Here is a 15,180-nt window from a genome sequence, read left to right as displayed (position 1 = left end):
GCAATTGAACAAAATTCGCTCACTCTCACAAAGAATTCATGTGCATCCCGTGGTCGTACCATAAGCTTGCCCGTAGTGTACGTCTCTACTAATCTAAGCTAGCCAAAACTAGGATCAATTAGGACTTTAAGGTTGTAATATAGGCTAATGGACGGGTAGGATACATTTAGGAATAATGACTAACCCTCCTAAGTAATTTAATACACTACACTCACAAATCGAGCATATATTCTTCTCAACCAATTCACTTGCCATAAACCATATACAACATAGCCCTTATTTTCATTAAGCACTTCTATATTCCCACTAGCACAAATTAGTAAGATTAGGAGGCGTGTGTGTTTTTCTACATTATTTCATTTTTTTCTTGCAATTTGTCTTTTTCTTTCTCTTTTTTTTTTCTTTTCTCTTCTACCCACACTCTAAACATTAAAATTCATCGGGTAGTGACTTTTGATTTCAACTTTAGTGCACCGCCCTGATAATATCATTAGCCACCCATAGCACTCCGATAGCCACCCGTATCACTCCGTATAATAGCCACCTGTATCACTTCGCACAATCAATAACGGTGAGATACCACCCTTATGCCCCGCATAACAACAACAATGGGATGCCACCCTTATGCTTCACATAACAACAACCAAACCACATAACAATTCACGTGTGCTAACATCACAGCAACACGACATATCAACTCGTTCCACAAGTGCCTATAGGCCAAAAACTTTCATAAAGAACCAACAATATCAATATTTCCATAACAAATAGTCCATGGCTCAAACACAATGTGTATAGAATCTTAGTAACTCAACTATGAAAATAAAATAAAGGCAGAGTCTATAAACTTGGAGTACAACCATCCTTCAGTCGTCCAACCGCATTATTTAGTAGTACTTCTACGTTACCAGAAGCAATTGAGACTATGTGGACCCAAATTAATGAATTGTCGCAATAATAGAACATTGCTCAAGAAACATTAAGTCTAATGCAGACATTCATGCAAAATCATGGCAATCAATGTATAATGGAGGAATCTAACAATGAGGAGACTGAAACTGATGAGGAGTATTATTTGAAATGTGTAATATGATATTTAGACTCGGTTGATTGCGACTTAGTTTTTAGACTTGGTTGCATGTGAAAGTTATTTGCTTAATGTGTTTTAGACTTGATTGTCATTTTGGTTGAAACTTTTAGACTTTAATGTGGTTACATAGAATTTACACTTGCTAAGTGGTTTTGTAATGTTTAAACTAGTTTGATGTTTGATGTTTTGGGTTCAATTTCTTGAGCAATTGCAATATTAAGTTGAATGATATTAGCTGTTTGATTTTGGCCCCCCCCCCCGGGGGGAGGGTATATATGTTAAAATACCACAGAATTTTGCTAAATTTTACCAAATGTGCGTCTAATTTTCGACCACTGTAGCCCGAATTCTTAATTGGAACTTCCCGGATTTTCGACTAAAGTAGTCAGAAATTTAATTATTTATGAAATTAATTTTAATATTTCCTACCGATTCGGTCAAAATTTTGAATTTAATTATAATTAGTTACTAATAATGCCGGCCAAATCGGTCGAAAAAGTAATAATTTAATTAATATATATTTTAAATTTGCGACCAAATCGGTCGCAAATTTATCGAACAAAGCAGTCGAAACTTTTAATTTTATTATATCAACTGGAATCCTATTTGCGACCAAAATGATCAGAAGTTTCCAACCAATTCGGTCGCAAATATTTTACAACAATCAATTTTCCCACCTGTAACGACTCGACCGGCCGTTTTGAGCATTTGCGTTCAGTTTGGTGGTTTGAGGTCATGAGTAGCTTCATATGATGTCTTATAACTTGCGTATATGGCCAATTTTGATTTTCGAGTTGGTGGGATTAATTTGAAAAAATGATTCTCAACTTGAAAGATTTAAATTAGAAGACTTGGCCAAGTTTGACTTTTGTATATTTGGCCTCAGATTGGAGCTTTTGATGTTCTATTAGGCCCAGATGGCGATTTTAGACTTGGGCATATGTCCGGATTTGCTTTTGGATGTTTTTATAAGGTTTTGGCTCTAATTGGTGGAGGTTGGCAATTTAAAGGTTAGAAAAGTTCATAGGTTTGACCGGGAGTTGACTTCGATATTATTGGGTTCAAATTGTATCCTCTGGAAGTTGGATGAGTTTTCTATGTCATTTAGAACTTGTGTGCAAATTTTGAAGTGATTCCGAGTTGTTTAGACATGTTCGGCGTAAGTTTTGAATTTAGAATTTGGAAATAGTTCATTAAGATTGACATGAGGTACAATTCGTAGTTTTGATGTTGTTATGTGGGATTTGAGGCCTCGAGCAGATCCGTTTTATATTTTGGGACTTATTGGTATGTTCGGACGGGGTCCAAGGGGCTCGGGTGAGTTTCAGATAGGTTTGGGTTGTGTTGCGCTCGTATATGATGTTTTAATGTCATTTCTTTAAGAATAAATGGTATCATATTATGAAAATGTGCTCCAAATTCTTTTTGATTGAAGCATTAGATCCATATCGTAATTACGAAATAATAGAAAAAAGAATCGTCGAATTTGGACATCGTATGAGGGAGTTATGCCCATTTTAGTGTCGGAGAAGAAAGTTGGTGCTGGTGCTGGTGCTTCGTAGATGTGAAGTGGGGTCCACATCTGCGATCCCGCAGATGCGAAAAATGGTCTGTAAAAGCGGAAATAGCAGCTGGAAACAGGTGCCGTTTTTTGGGCGCAAAAGCGGAATCTCTGTGTTTTAAAATATCAAACTGTGTTCATTTGATATTTTGAGCATATCTTGAGTTCTACAGCTCCCATTGAGGTGATTTTCGTGGAGTTCTTCTCCTCTTTTCATGGGGGTCAATATCTTAGCTTAATATTTGTATTTTAGTATGACTAATTCATTTGTGAATTAACCATGTTTTGGTTGGAGAATAGAAGGGGGGTTGTCAAAACTTTTCTAACGTGAATAATTGAGTTTTGAACATCGATTTGGTGTTGAATTTGAGTGAAACTAGTATGGTTGGACTCGTATTCAAATGGGTTGTCGGAATATTTGAGTTTTGTTGGGTTCCAAGGTGCGGACCCGGGTTGACATTTTGGTTGACTTTGAGTATTTGATTAAAGATTTGACCTTTATCGTTTGAGTTTGATTCCTACGGCACTATTTGATATTTTTGAGTTATTTTTGGCTAGTTTTGAGGTGTTCGGAGGTAGATTTGCGCAGGATGGCATTTCTACAGTATTGTTTTGGCTTGATTGAGGTAAGAATCTTACCTACACTTGGTTGAGGCACTAGTTTCCTGAATTATTTGTGATAGCTAGGTGCTATGGGTGGCGCACATGTGCAGGGTTGAGCCCATGTGCATGCACCGGGGTACTTATTTATGCTTGGGGGTAGTATTTAGACTATGATATGCCTTGAATTTATTGGTAATATTCGTCCTGTGATGTTTCTTATATTTGTAACCATATTATGAGCTATTTGAGCCATGTTTGAGGTTACATAGAGGTTAATCACCTGATTGGACCTGATAATTGCTATTTTTGTGATGTATTTACCTGATTTGAGCTATCATATCACATTTTCACATGCATACATCTTAGTATGTCACTTATACCAGTCCAGAATTATGAAATCTGATATTCATTGATCGTATACATCTGTTCTTTTATATTTTCCTTTTGTGTGACATGAAGACATTAGTTAAATAGAAGGATGTAATGACTAATTTGCATACATTGAGAGTGTGATGTGTTTTTTTCACCATTTCAATGAATTTTAACCTTTGATATAGTAGGTTAGTTACTATTTTTATCATATTACTAATTAACTTTTATTGTTACGACCCCAATTTCTCTCGGTAGAATGTCGTGATGGCACCTAGTCTCTACGATTAGGTAAGCCTAACATTTGATAATAACTTGACAGATATAAGTAACAAAATACTAAAACAAGTTTGGTAAACAAGGATAAGGAAGAACAAAACATCAAGATGAGTTCCCACCAAAACTCTTGGCAACATGAATAAACAACAAGGACCACAATGAGGTACACCCTCGTGTACAATAAGAATCACAACCGAGGTAACACCAAGTGTATATATCAAGAATCATAACCGAGATATCGCCTCGTATTTACAATTCACAAACTCAATCACAATATTTTCTTATACCGCCACGTGAGCCTTACATTAAAATAGTTTTGAAAACAGTTTTCCCGAAATAGCTATACTCACTTTATCCCACCTTATGACATCGCGTGGCTTCACGTATTTCCTCTACAAATAACACGCACATTAGTCCCTCCCTATACCGTCATATGCACGTTAAACCAAGCCTTATACCACCGCATGCGCGTCAATATCACATCACAACAACAACTCGCACCACAAGTGCCCATATATCACAACCTGCCAACAATCAAAAATATCAACATTTCTACAACAATAGCCTATGGCCCACCACAACGTATACAAGAATATCAACAATAAGAATGAATATAAAATTCTCAAAAAGAAAGATATCTCAACAATTATCAACTTCGCCTCAAAGTGATACGGCTTTCACAACTTCAACACCAATAACTCAACAGTGAAAAAGATAATGTGTAACCACGAACTAAATACAAATAACTCACAATGGAATAGATAACATGACTTTAAATAAGAATAATAGCGACGAAAGAGATAACGTGTAACAATAACTTCAAATAACGATAATCAAAATGAAACAGATAACACATACAATGACTTCAAGTAATGATAATCAACAATGAAAGAAATAACATGAAACATTAAGAGGGGCAACAAGTTCAACTAAAGCATGAGAGCAATTTATCAAGTAAGATGTAGAACAAGTTTTAAACAAGTCATTTAAGGCATGTAAGGATAGACTAACATAAGTAAGAATAGATTGACTATGGGAATTTAGAACATGATATGAAAAATCAATTAAAGCATGAAAAGAGTCTAAGTAGCTTAAACCGGTCAAATACCACGTACAACCTGTGTACCCACTCGTCACCTTGCGTACACGGCTTTCATATAGCACAAATGAATCAATCAATACCAATTATAAGGGGGTAGTTTTCCCCACGCAAAGTTAGGCAAGATACTTACCTCAACTAGGCCGATCCAACCCTCGTAAATTGCTTTTTCCTTAAAACTCGCCTCCACACGGCTCAAATCTAACTGAAACTGACTTAATATCATCAACCAATGCAAGAGAACAATTACAATAAATAAAGCTTTGATCTTTAAACTTTTCCTAAAAAAGTCAACCAAAGTCAATTCGGGGCTTATCCGATCAAAACCCAGGTCCAATGGTAGATTCCGACTATCCATGACCATACAAGTCCATATATATGATTAATTTCAAAATTCGAGTCCAAATCAAGTCTCAAAACTCAAATTCTTATTTTTCAAAAACGTGGCAAAGTTTCACAAATTTTCACTATGATTCACATGATTTTGATGTTAAAATATAAGATATATTGATGGACGATGATTAGAAATAGATTATAATCACTTACCCAACATTTGTTGGTGAAAATCTCAGCTCCAAATCGTCTCCTACTGAGTCTAGGGTATTAAAATGAGAGAATGTGTTGAAAATCCCCTCTCCCAGCCCTTTGTACCAGCTCCAGTTGGCGCATTTGCGACGCAGTGCGCCAAAAGAAGGTTGTTTGTTTCAACTTTATGGGAGAACCCGTTCTTGAATGGTGGGGCAATGTTACGGTGCCAAAATGGAAGTTTATTTCTTACCTCAAGGCTCGAAAGATAATCATAAAGAGATGTTTCTATCATTAGGTGCGGGTGAAGGTTGCGGAGGCGAAGTTTCCAACCTTTCAGTTGGTTCTGGATGTTAGAGAATTTTCTGATGTGTTCCCGGATGAGCTCCCAGGTGTTCCACATGAGAGGGAGATTGAGTTTGCTATCATTGTGCCACTCGATATGCAACCGATATCAATTCCTCCGAACAAGATGGCTCCTTCCGAGCTGAAGGAATTGAAGGACCAGTTGAGAGATCTTCTTGATAAAGGCTTTATTCAACTCAATACTTCCCTATAGGGAGCTCCGATATTATTTGTTTGAAATAAGGATGGTTTGTTGAGAATATGTACCGATTTTCGACAATTAAATATGGTAACCATCAAGAACAATTATCCGCTACCAAGGATCGATGATTTGTTTGATCAATTACAAGGTGATAAGTATTTCTCAAAGATCGATCTGAGGTTTTGGTATCATCAGCTAAGGATCAAGGAAGAAGATGTTCCAAAGACAGCCTTTCGGACAAGATATGGCCACTATGAATTTCTTTTGGCCTAACTAATGCACCAACGACCTTCATGGGTCTGATGAATCGAGTATTCAAGCTATTCTTGGATATATTTGTGATCGTTTTCATTGACGATATTTTGATGTACTCTCAAACGGAGGCAGAGCACGCGGAGCATTTGCAAAAGGTTTTACACACACTCCAAAATCACAGGATGTATGCCAAATTTTCCCAGTGCGTGTTATGGCTAAGCTCTATGGTTTTTCATGGCCATATAGAAATAGGGGAAGGTATCAAAGTTGATGGTCAAAACGTTGAAGCAGTAAAGAATTGGCCAAGACCCAAAACTCCTAGCGAGGAACGCATCTTCTTAGGCCTAGCCGGCTACTACCGAAGATTTATGGAAAACTTCTCATCCTTCGCTGCTCCATTAATGAAGCTGACGCAAAAGGCAACTAAATTTTGGTGGACCGATGGTTGTGAGAAGAGTTTCTAGGAGTTAAAGGACAGGCTAACCTCGGCACCAATGTTAACTCTACCTGAGGTACCCGAGGGGTATGTCATATATTATGATGCCTCTATAGTGGGGTTAGGCACCATTCTAATGCAACACGGGAAAGTTATTGCAAATGCTTCAAGGCAGCTGAGGAAACATGAGCAAAATTATCTAACCAACGATCTAGAGCTAGTTGCTATTATTTTTGCTCTAAAGATATGGTGCCACTATCTATATGGAGTTCATGTTGACATCTTCACCAATCACAAGAGCTTGGAGTACGTATTCAAGCAAAATGAGTTGAATTTGAGGCAACACAGGTGGCTCGAATTGTTAAAAGACTATGATGTTGATATTTTATACCACCCTGAGAAGGCAAACGTTGTGGCTGAAAGTAGGAGGAATTCATGTGCATCCTCAAACATTGAACCACTAAAAGTAGGAGGAAAATACTTCTTGAACTTCTCAAGCGTCTTTTACTCCTCCTCTAATGCATCTGGCCTGACCTCAGTCTAAGACGCGTTAGCAGGCTGAACCGGCATAATACCTGAAACCTGATCAATATGGATATGCTGCTCTAGAGTATGGACGACGGTAGTCTGAGCTACTCCCCTAGACTAAGAAGTAGCTGGTGCAACTGGGATCAATCCTGCCTGAGCCAAAGTAGCAAACATGCTCAGGAAATGTGCCAAAGTCTCCTGGAGTCCAGGGGTAGCAACAGGTGCCTCGGGTGCCTGTACCCCAACCAAAGCTACTGGTGGCTCCTCCGTTGCTGCTCCAGCAGGTGCTCTAACTGTAGCACGTGCCACTCCTCGGCCTCTACCTCAGCCCCGGCTTCTCGCGGCTCTACTAGGGGGAGCAGGTGTCTGGTCAACTGATCTAATACTGTGTGTCCTCACCATCTATGAGAGAATAGAAAGACAAAGGCTCAGATTCTGAAATCAACAAATCAGCACGATAAGGAATTAAAGAAGTGGAATTTCCTAACTGTTTTGTAGCCTCTCGAAGATAAGTATAGACGTCTCCATACCGATCCGCGTGACTCTACTAAATTTGCTTATGACTCGTAGCACCTATGAACCTAGAGCTATAATACGAACTTGTCATCACCCCAAAATACCGCCTTTAGGATCATGATGGCACCTAGTCCCCAGCAATGACGCCAAAATTTGACGAGATTAGAACACATACCTAAATTATGCTCGTTAGTCAAATATAGTATAGTATAATATCATATGCTCGTATAAACAGTATTATTGTAGTTTCTAGTTTGATTGCTATGCAAGATGATCAACAATTGAGATTTAAATGATTTCTAACTTTAATTAACTAAGAATCTAAAGCTATTGACTAATGACAGTCGCAACAAAGGTAACCAAGGAAGTTATCAATGGGAGAAAATAAGGGTTGATAGGATAGGTGCAAGAGAATTGTTTGGGATCTAACTCTAGGTAATTCACTTCTAATGTATAAGTGAGTCTCTCAAATTCACTCAATTATTAGTTCAAATGTTCAACAAAAACTCCTCTCTCGATTAAGTCTTACCCTCACAAGATGAACCAATTTAAGCGCGTGAAGATATGCAAGAATGCGTAGTGGATTGGTCTTTAGGAAAACCTTTTTCATTTATTCTCCTAACTAGGTTTAATCAATGATTCAACTGGCCTCTTTCGATTACTAAGAAGAATCAATGAACTCAATCAATAATTTAATGCAAAGATATTATAAGTTATGCCTCTCTCGATTACATGAACAAGTGAATATAGATGCAACAATTAAATTATCCAAAAATGCTTCAATACATAAAACTAGAGTTATAATCCACAAATAATCATTAATACACCAAATCCATCAAACCCTAAAGGGGAACTACTCAATAGATATAGAGAAATTCATCGCAAATAAAGTTAAATAGAGGAAAACATAGTTTCAATCCAAACTCATGTCTTGAGTGAGGAAAGAATGGTGAAATCCTTGTGCTCATGTTCTTCAAACTCCTCCTTAGCCTCCTTAGGTCGAATATGTGTCAAAAGTCGAGAAAATAACATTTTTCATGTATTTATGCCAAGTAGGGTAGGGCCTAAACGAAACCGCCTTCTCCTAGCCAAATTAGGACATTGGCTCTAGAAAATTTGCATAGGCGCGCCGCATGGGGCAACACGCCATGCGGGGCATTAGTGGGGAAATCCAGAGAGCTCAACAATTCATCAGGCTGCCAAAATACACTGCTGCATCACACTACGCCTCGCACCTTGCGTCGCACTAGTGCAAATTTTTCAGAGTACGGGTCAAATCTTGCGTTGTGACGTCCAGACTTGGTCCTCGACCCCCGAACACAATCCCGAGTTAATCCTTTGGGCTTTTACTCAGACTTCAAAGCTCCAAATAACTCGAGTTTGTTTCACAACATTTACATAGCTCGAAATCACTCCTACAAGGCATAAAACACACAATACGTACAAAACACTAGCGATTAAAGCTCAAACACAATTAAAGTGCAGTAAATTAGAATGAACTAAGCGACTAAAACATGAGATTATGTCCTACCATCAACATCCCACACTTAACCCATTGCTTGTCCTCGAGCAATCAAACTACACTTTATATAGACACGACCTTTTTAAACAACTCTCCTAACTTATCATACCAAGAATATTTAAAATAGACTAAGTACAATACCGTAACATCCTAGTCTCAAGATTTGAATCACAAGTACCACGCACTTTTCACAAACCGCTCACTTAATCTAACATAGAGGTCAAAGACATTACCTTTCCTTCATGAATCAAGTGCCCTCACACAACAATAGAGAGTAGTTCCACACACCATAAAAATTAAGAGCAATCAGGAACTCAAGATAGAAAGAATTCACTCACTCTCTGAAACAGCATGCATATGCTTCAAAAGATGCACCATAGACTTGCCCGTAGTGTACTACTCTACTAATTGAGCTCATTCAGTCAAGGATCAAGTAGGAATTTCATTGGTTGTAATGTAAGCTGCAGGATGGGTAGGATACATTTAGATATAAGAGTGACTACACCTCCCTAAGCACTTTAATACATATATTTCATTGTTTAAAATCCACACTTATGTCAAACCAAAACTCCACCTTCACATCAATATACATTAACTCCCTACTTCTTTAAGCACAATTACATCAAGAGTTACCACTATCAAAGAATATTTTGTACAACAATACAACCTTTTTTTATTTCTCTTTCAATTCAAGTGGCTCTTAACTTTTCAATACAGTGCACCTTTCTCCTGATTTCATTAGATCCACTCAAAAGCCAAACCAATCACCCCCACACTTCAACATTTACAAAGTTCATAACAAATTCAAGTGCTAATGAGAGGTACAAGGTTGAAATAGATGGTCAATTCAAACAAATGGGTAAGGCTTGTAATGTGGGTTCTAAAGAAATGGGATTATAGGCTCAAAGGGGTTAACTAAGATACAAAACAATTAGGTGGGTAAAAGCATATAACTAGCTCAACAAAGAAACGCCTATATCACTTCCAAGACTGAATAAAACTACTATTTCACTTTGCAAACACACGGGGCAAGTTCTAGACATCAAATGCAATGCACAGAATAACACAAAACCTCACACACACATGGCACATAACTCACTCGGGATCAGACTCATCAAGACACTCTAGTCAAAGCAGTTAAGCAAAGTTAAGATCATACAATTTAAGGTACTTATACAAGAGTCAAAAACTGAGCCTAAGTGTCACAACTAAAGCACTTACTATTCTCAAGGAATAATAAAGTCAAGAGATATTGCTTTTAATTCAAATCATAGCCCAAGATTTCTTACTCCTAACAAAAATAAAAACTAACTACACCCGGTTCAAACAAAACCCTTGGAAAAGAACCGTGACACAAAGAAAAATCAAGGGGGAATTAGTACACTACCTAATAAAAGAAAATCTTTTTGGTCTTTTTACTTCGACTTTAATCCCTTAGGAAACCTGTCGATGATATCCATCGTCTAGAAAAAATGATTTTTTTTTAAAAATTATTTATGTTTTTTTCAATTTTTTCTATCTACTACAACTGCTACAAAAAGAAACTAATATACGTACAACATACAAATATCTCCCACCCCGCACTTTAAGTTGTGGCATGTCCCCATGATATACAATTAAAAAACATAAGGTAAAGGAAACTTCCCTGGATATCTAGTCAGGGTCTGAGTCGAAGTCGGGCTCCATTCCTCGTGCCCGAACTAATGCACATATCCATGCAGACAGCTTCTTCTCGGCCTTCTTGAGGTACACCCCACACTTATCTTTATCACTCACTGGAGCCTTATCTTTCTAGTTCTTCACTTTCCACTCAACACTAGCAGCTGGTTTCTCCTTTTTCACCCCTGTTGCTACATTCATCTCAAAAGTCACAGTCTCCTCACCCACTCTAAGCATGAGTTTTCTTTCGTGTATAATCTAAGATAGCTCTACTTGTTGCTAAGAATGATCTTCCTAGTATGAGGGGGGCCTCCTTGTTCTCCTCCATCTTCACCATTATAAAATCTACAGGAAATATGAACTTATCTACCCAAACTAAGACATCTTCAACTATCCCCTCGGGTATTAGAGTAATTTGGTCTACCAAATACAAAGATATTGGTGCTGACCTTATCTCTCCGCTCTCATTCTCCAGCTTCCTGTAAATAGATAGAGGCATTAGATCAATTGAGGCAGCAGAATCATATAAAGACTTATCAAAATTAATAGTGCCTAAAGAGCAAGGTATAGTAAAACTCCATGGATCTCCACACTTTTGTGGAAGTTTATTTTAAAAGATTGCATTGCCATGCTCTGTGAGCTTGACCACTAAGGTCTCTTTTATCTTCATCTTCTTTTTCAGGATCTCCTTCAAGAATTTGGCATAAGCTGGCATCTGTGAGAGTACTTCTATGAATGGCAAGTTTACATTAACCTATTTTAGCATGTCCACAAATCTCTCAAACTGCTTGTCCAACTTTTCTCTATATAGCTTTTGAGGGAAAGGTAAAGCAGGCATATGCTTGCTCTCTTCAGGATCCTCCCTTCTCAAATTCTCTTCATTCTTCTTTTTCTCAGCTTTCATCTGGCTTTTCTTCTTATTGTCATCATCACTTTTCAGCTTCTCCCCACTTCCTTTTTCAAGTCTCACATCTTTTTGGATTGAGGTGAGATCTTTCAACACTTTCCCACTTCTCAAAGTTACAGCAATCACTGTTTCTTTGGGATTTCTTTCAGTATCAGCAAGAAGAGTACCTAGAACTCTCTCAGATAATATTGTTGCAATCTGTCCCACTTGCTTCTCTAGATTTCGAATTGCTGCCCCTTGTACTTCAAATCTTTCATTAGTTTTCACAATAAAGGCCTTCATTAGATCTTCTAGACCAGGCTAGTTGGGCTGTTGAGGCTGAAAGTGTTGCCTCGACTGATTCACAAAACCAAGAGCTCCTTGTCCCTAAAATCTGAGGTTATTTTGTTGCCATGCATTTGCAGTACCCCCAAGTGAACTCAATGAAAAATCAGGGTGCTTCTGACCTATTGCATTAAAGTTGTAATTTTCCACAGCATTCACTTCCTCAGTTAAGGCTTGACACTTCTGAGTAGGGTGTCCTCTTCCACATATATCACAAACTGCATGAGGCTCATTTTGTATCGAGTTCAAGGTCAGCTTTCGTATTTCTTTAGCCATAGCATCAAGTTGTACCTGCACAAATGTGTTAGCATCAACCTGGTGAACACCAGTCGATCTTCTTCTTTCAGTACTCTCAGAGGGCCACTGATTTGCATCTTCAGATATCTCATCAAGAATTGTAACTATCTCCTTTGGAGTCTTCTTCATCAACGGGCCTCCAGCTGCATTTCTCAATGTTCTACGTGATGTTGGTGTCAATCTATCTCAAAAATCCTGGAGTTGCATCCAGAGTTCAATTCCACTGTATTGACACTTTCTAACAATCTTCTTAAACCTCTCCCATGCTTCAAAAATATTTTCATTCTCTTTCTGGTAGAAGTTATGGATTTCACTTCTAAACTTGCCCGATTTAGATGAGGAGAGATATTTATCAAGTGGTCTAGCATAATCGCCAAGTGGTCTCCCAGGCCCGGGAGCTATATTTCTTAATTGGTTTGCAGCCAATGATTGATTTTCAGCAATTCTATGACCCATCTCTTCTTCATAGATAATCTGTGCATCTCTAATAGATGCTTCCTTAGCATCCTGTGTAGCTTGTTCTCATCGTTGGGCTACTTCTCTTGCAGCCAAATCTATATTAGCTTCACCGTTTCCAACCATAAGTTCTTTGGTTGAGGATTGCCCAACCTTTTCTGTTGTCTCGGTGAGATTTCTTTTCTTCCTTAGTTGTCACAGTTATTTTTCAATTTCTAGCTCGTATGGTAGCACTTCCTTCGCAAACATTTGAGTCATGCACCAATCTTAACTTGTAACCTGCTCACAATCAAAACAAAATCAAACATAAAAAGAGAAAAATAAAAAATAAAAAAAATCCTGAATTAGCACTACAAATTCACAGAGAGCTTTTGAAAGGCTCATCACAATGCATAGACAATATCATTTTCAGTTCATAGAAATAATGGAACCAATGCAGTATGCCATGAAATTGGATAGGTATAGGAGGCATATAGGATTTGCATAGGCTATTGTGAATACTTCTAACAAAATTTGGGTTTTCATCGATGACAAATATGACATAACAGTGGAGATTGACACGGTGCAACAACTAACTCTAAGGTTGTTTGACATAGAGGAGCAAAAAGAGTTTATCCTCACACTTGTATATGCTAAGTGTGATGCTACTGAGAGAATTAAGCTTTGGGATTCATTGTATTATCTAGAACGAGATATGACCACACCTTAGTTGGTAGGGGGATTTCAATGTTATATGGGATGAAGAAGAAAAATATAGAGGGCTGCCAGTTTCATTGAATCAAGTTGATGACTTCAGGCATTGTATGAACACTTGCAACTTATTTGATCTTGGTTTTAAGGGGAGTATATACACTTGGTTGAATGGAAGAGCTGAAGAAGACTGTATTTTCAAAAGATTGGATAGGTGCTTTGCAAACATAGAACTTCAACAGTTGTGGCCAGGTTTAGAAGTTACACACTTATCTAAGATCGGATCGGATCATAGTCCTTTACTGATCACATATAATCTAGATACTGCACAAATTAAGAAGAGTTTCAGATTCTTAACCTTCTGGACAAAACATGAATCTTTTAAGACAGTGGTTAAAGAGAATTGGCAGGCAGACTTTCATGCTAGTCCTTTTGTTCTGTTCAATCACAAGATTAAAAAATTGAATAAGGCATTGACAACATGGAGTAGGGAAACATATGGTGACATCTTCCAAAAGATTTTGAGTCTAGAAGAGGTGGTACGAGTTCATGAAGCACAATTTGAGCTCCATCCTACTTTGCAAAATAGAGCAAGGCTTCAAAAGTACAGGCAGAGCTGTTTAGATATCTAGCACTGGAGGAGTAGTTTTGGAAGCAGAAATATGGAATGACTTGGTTTATTGAGGGTGACAGGAATACCAAATTTTTTTATGCACATGTTAATGGAAAAATTAAAAGATTACAACTGAAGAGAATCCAAAACAGTGAAGGCAGCTGGATTGAAGATAGTGAAGCAATGGCTGAGGAAGCAGCGGAATGTTTTCAAGCACAATTTCATGAAGACAATATTCCTACAGACTTTGGAATAATTGATCATGTACCTCAAATGGTTACTAGGGAGTAGAATCAAAACTTAATGAGACTACCCACCACAGAAGAGGTGAAACTGGCAGTTTTTGGGCTAATTGGGGACAGTGCTGGAGGTCTTAGTGGATTCAATGGCAACTTTTTTCATGCTTTTTGGGATATAGTTGGTGAAGATGTGGTGGAGATGGTGAAAGCTTTCTTCAATGGGCAGGACTTACCTAGGTTTATCACCCATACAAACCTAGTGTTATTATCTAAGAACAAGGAGGTTATCATTTTCTCGGATATGAGACCTATAAGCCTCACTTCATAAACAATGTCTTCTCCATAGTCATTCATGGGAGTTTAGCTGGTCTACTTCCCAATATTATTTCTGATGAATAGGAAGGCTTTGTCAAAGGAAGGAGTATTGTAGAGAATGTCCTGTTGACTCACGAGATTGTCTCTGATATTAGATTGAGAACTAAGACAGGACCTAATGTGGTTATCAAGCTAGATATGACAAAGGCTTATGATAGATTGTCATGGATCTTTTTGACAAAAGTGTTGATAAGGATGGGCTTTGATAAGAGGTTTATTGGCCTAGTGTTTGGGACCATTTCGAATAATTGCTATTCTTTACTTATAAATGGGCAGCCTCATGGATTTTT

At 37.8% G+C, this 15,180-nt stretch overlaps 1 protein-coding gene and 1 non-coding gene across 2 annotated transcripts; both read left to right on the top strand.

Moving 5' to 3' along the window:
* The first annotated feature begins 12,734 nt into the window (after positions 1–12,734).
* Positions 12,735–12,841, top strand: LOC142173955 (small nucleolar RNA R71). The gene has a single exon (XR_012703320.1). It is a non-coding gene; the product is annotated as a small nucleolar RNA R71 (small nucleolar RNA).
* Positions 12,842–13,776: 935 nt separating this feature from the next.
* On the top strand, positions 13,777–14,295 carry LOC142173382 (uncharacterized). The gene has a single exon (XM_075238962.1). It carries the CDS (start codon positions 13,777–13,779, stop codon positions 14,293–14,295), a length of 519 nt encoding a protein of 172 aa, XP_075095063.1.
* Positions 14,296–15,180: the final 885 nt, after the last annotated feature.

The sequence above is a fragment of the Nicotiana tabacum genome, chromosome 19 (assembly GCF_000715075.1).
Source record: "Nicotiana tabacum cultivar K326 chromosome 19, ASM71507v2, whole genome shotgun sequence".
NCBI classification, from domain to species: domain Eukaryota; kingdom Viridiplantae; phylum Streptophyta; class Magnoliopsida; order Solanales; family Solanaceae; genus Nicotiana; species Nicotiana tabacum.
The sequence above is the reverse complement of the archived record's forward strand: the minus strand, read 5'-3'. Positions and strand labels throughout refer to the sequence as shown.

What these genes read in the sequence shown, in the direction of transcription:
- LOC142173382 (XM_075238962.1), top strand. Translation starts at nt 13,777, where the DNA reads ATGAACACTTGCAACTTATTTGATCTTGGTTTTAAGGGGAGTATATAC.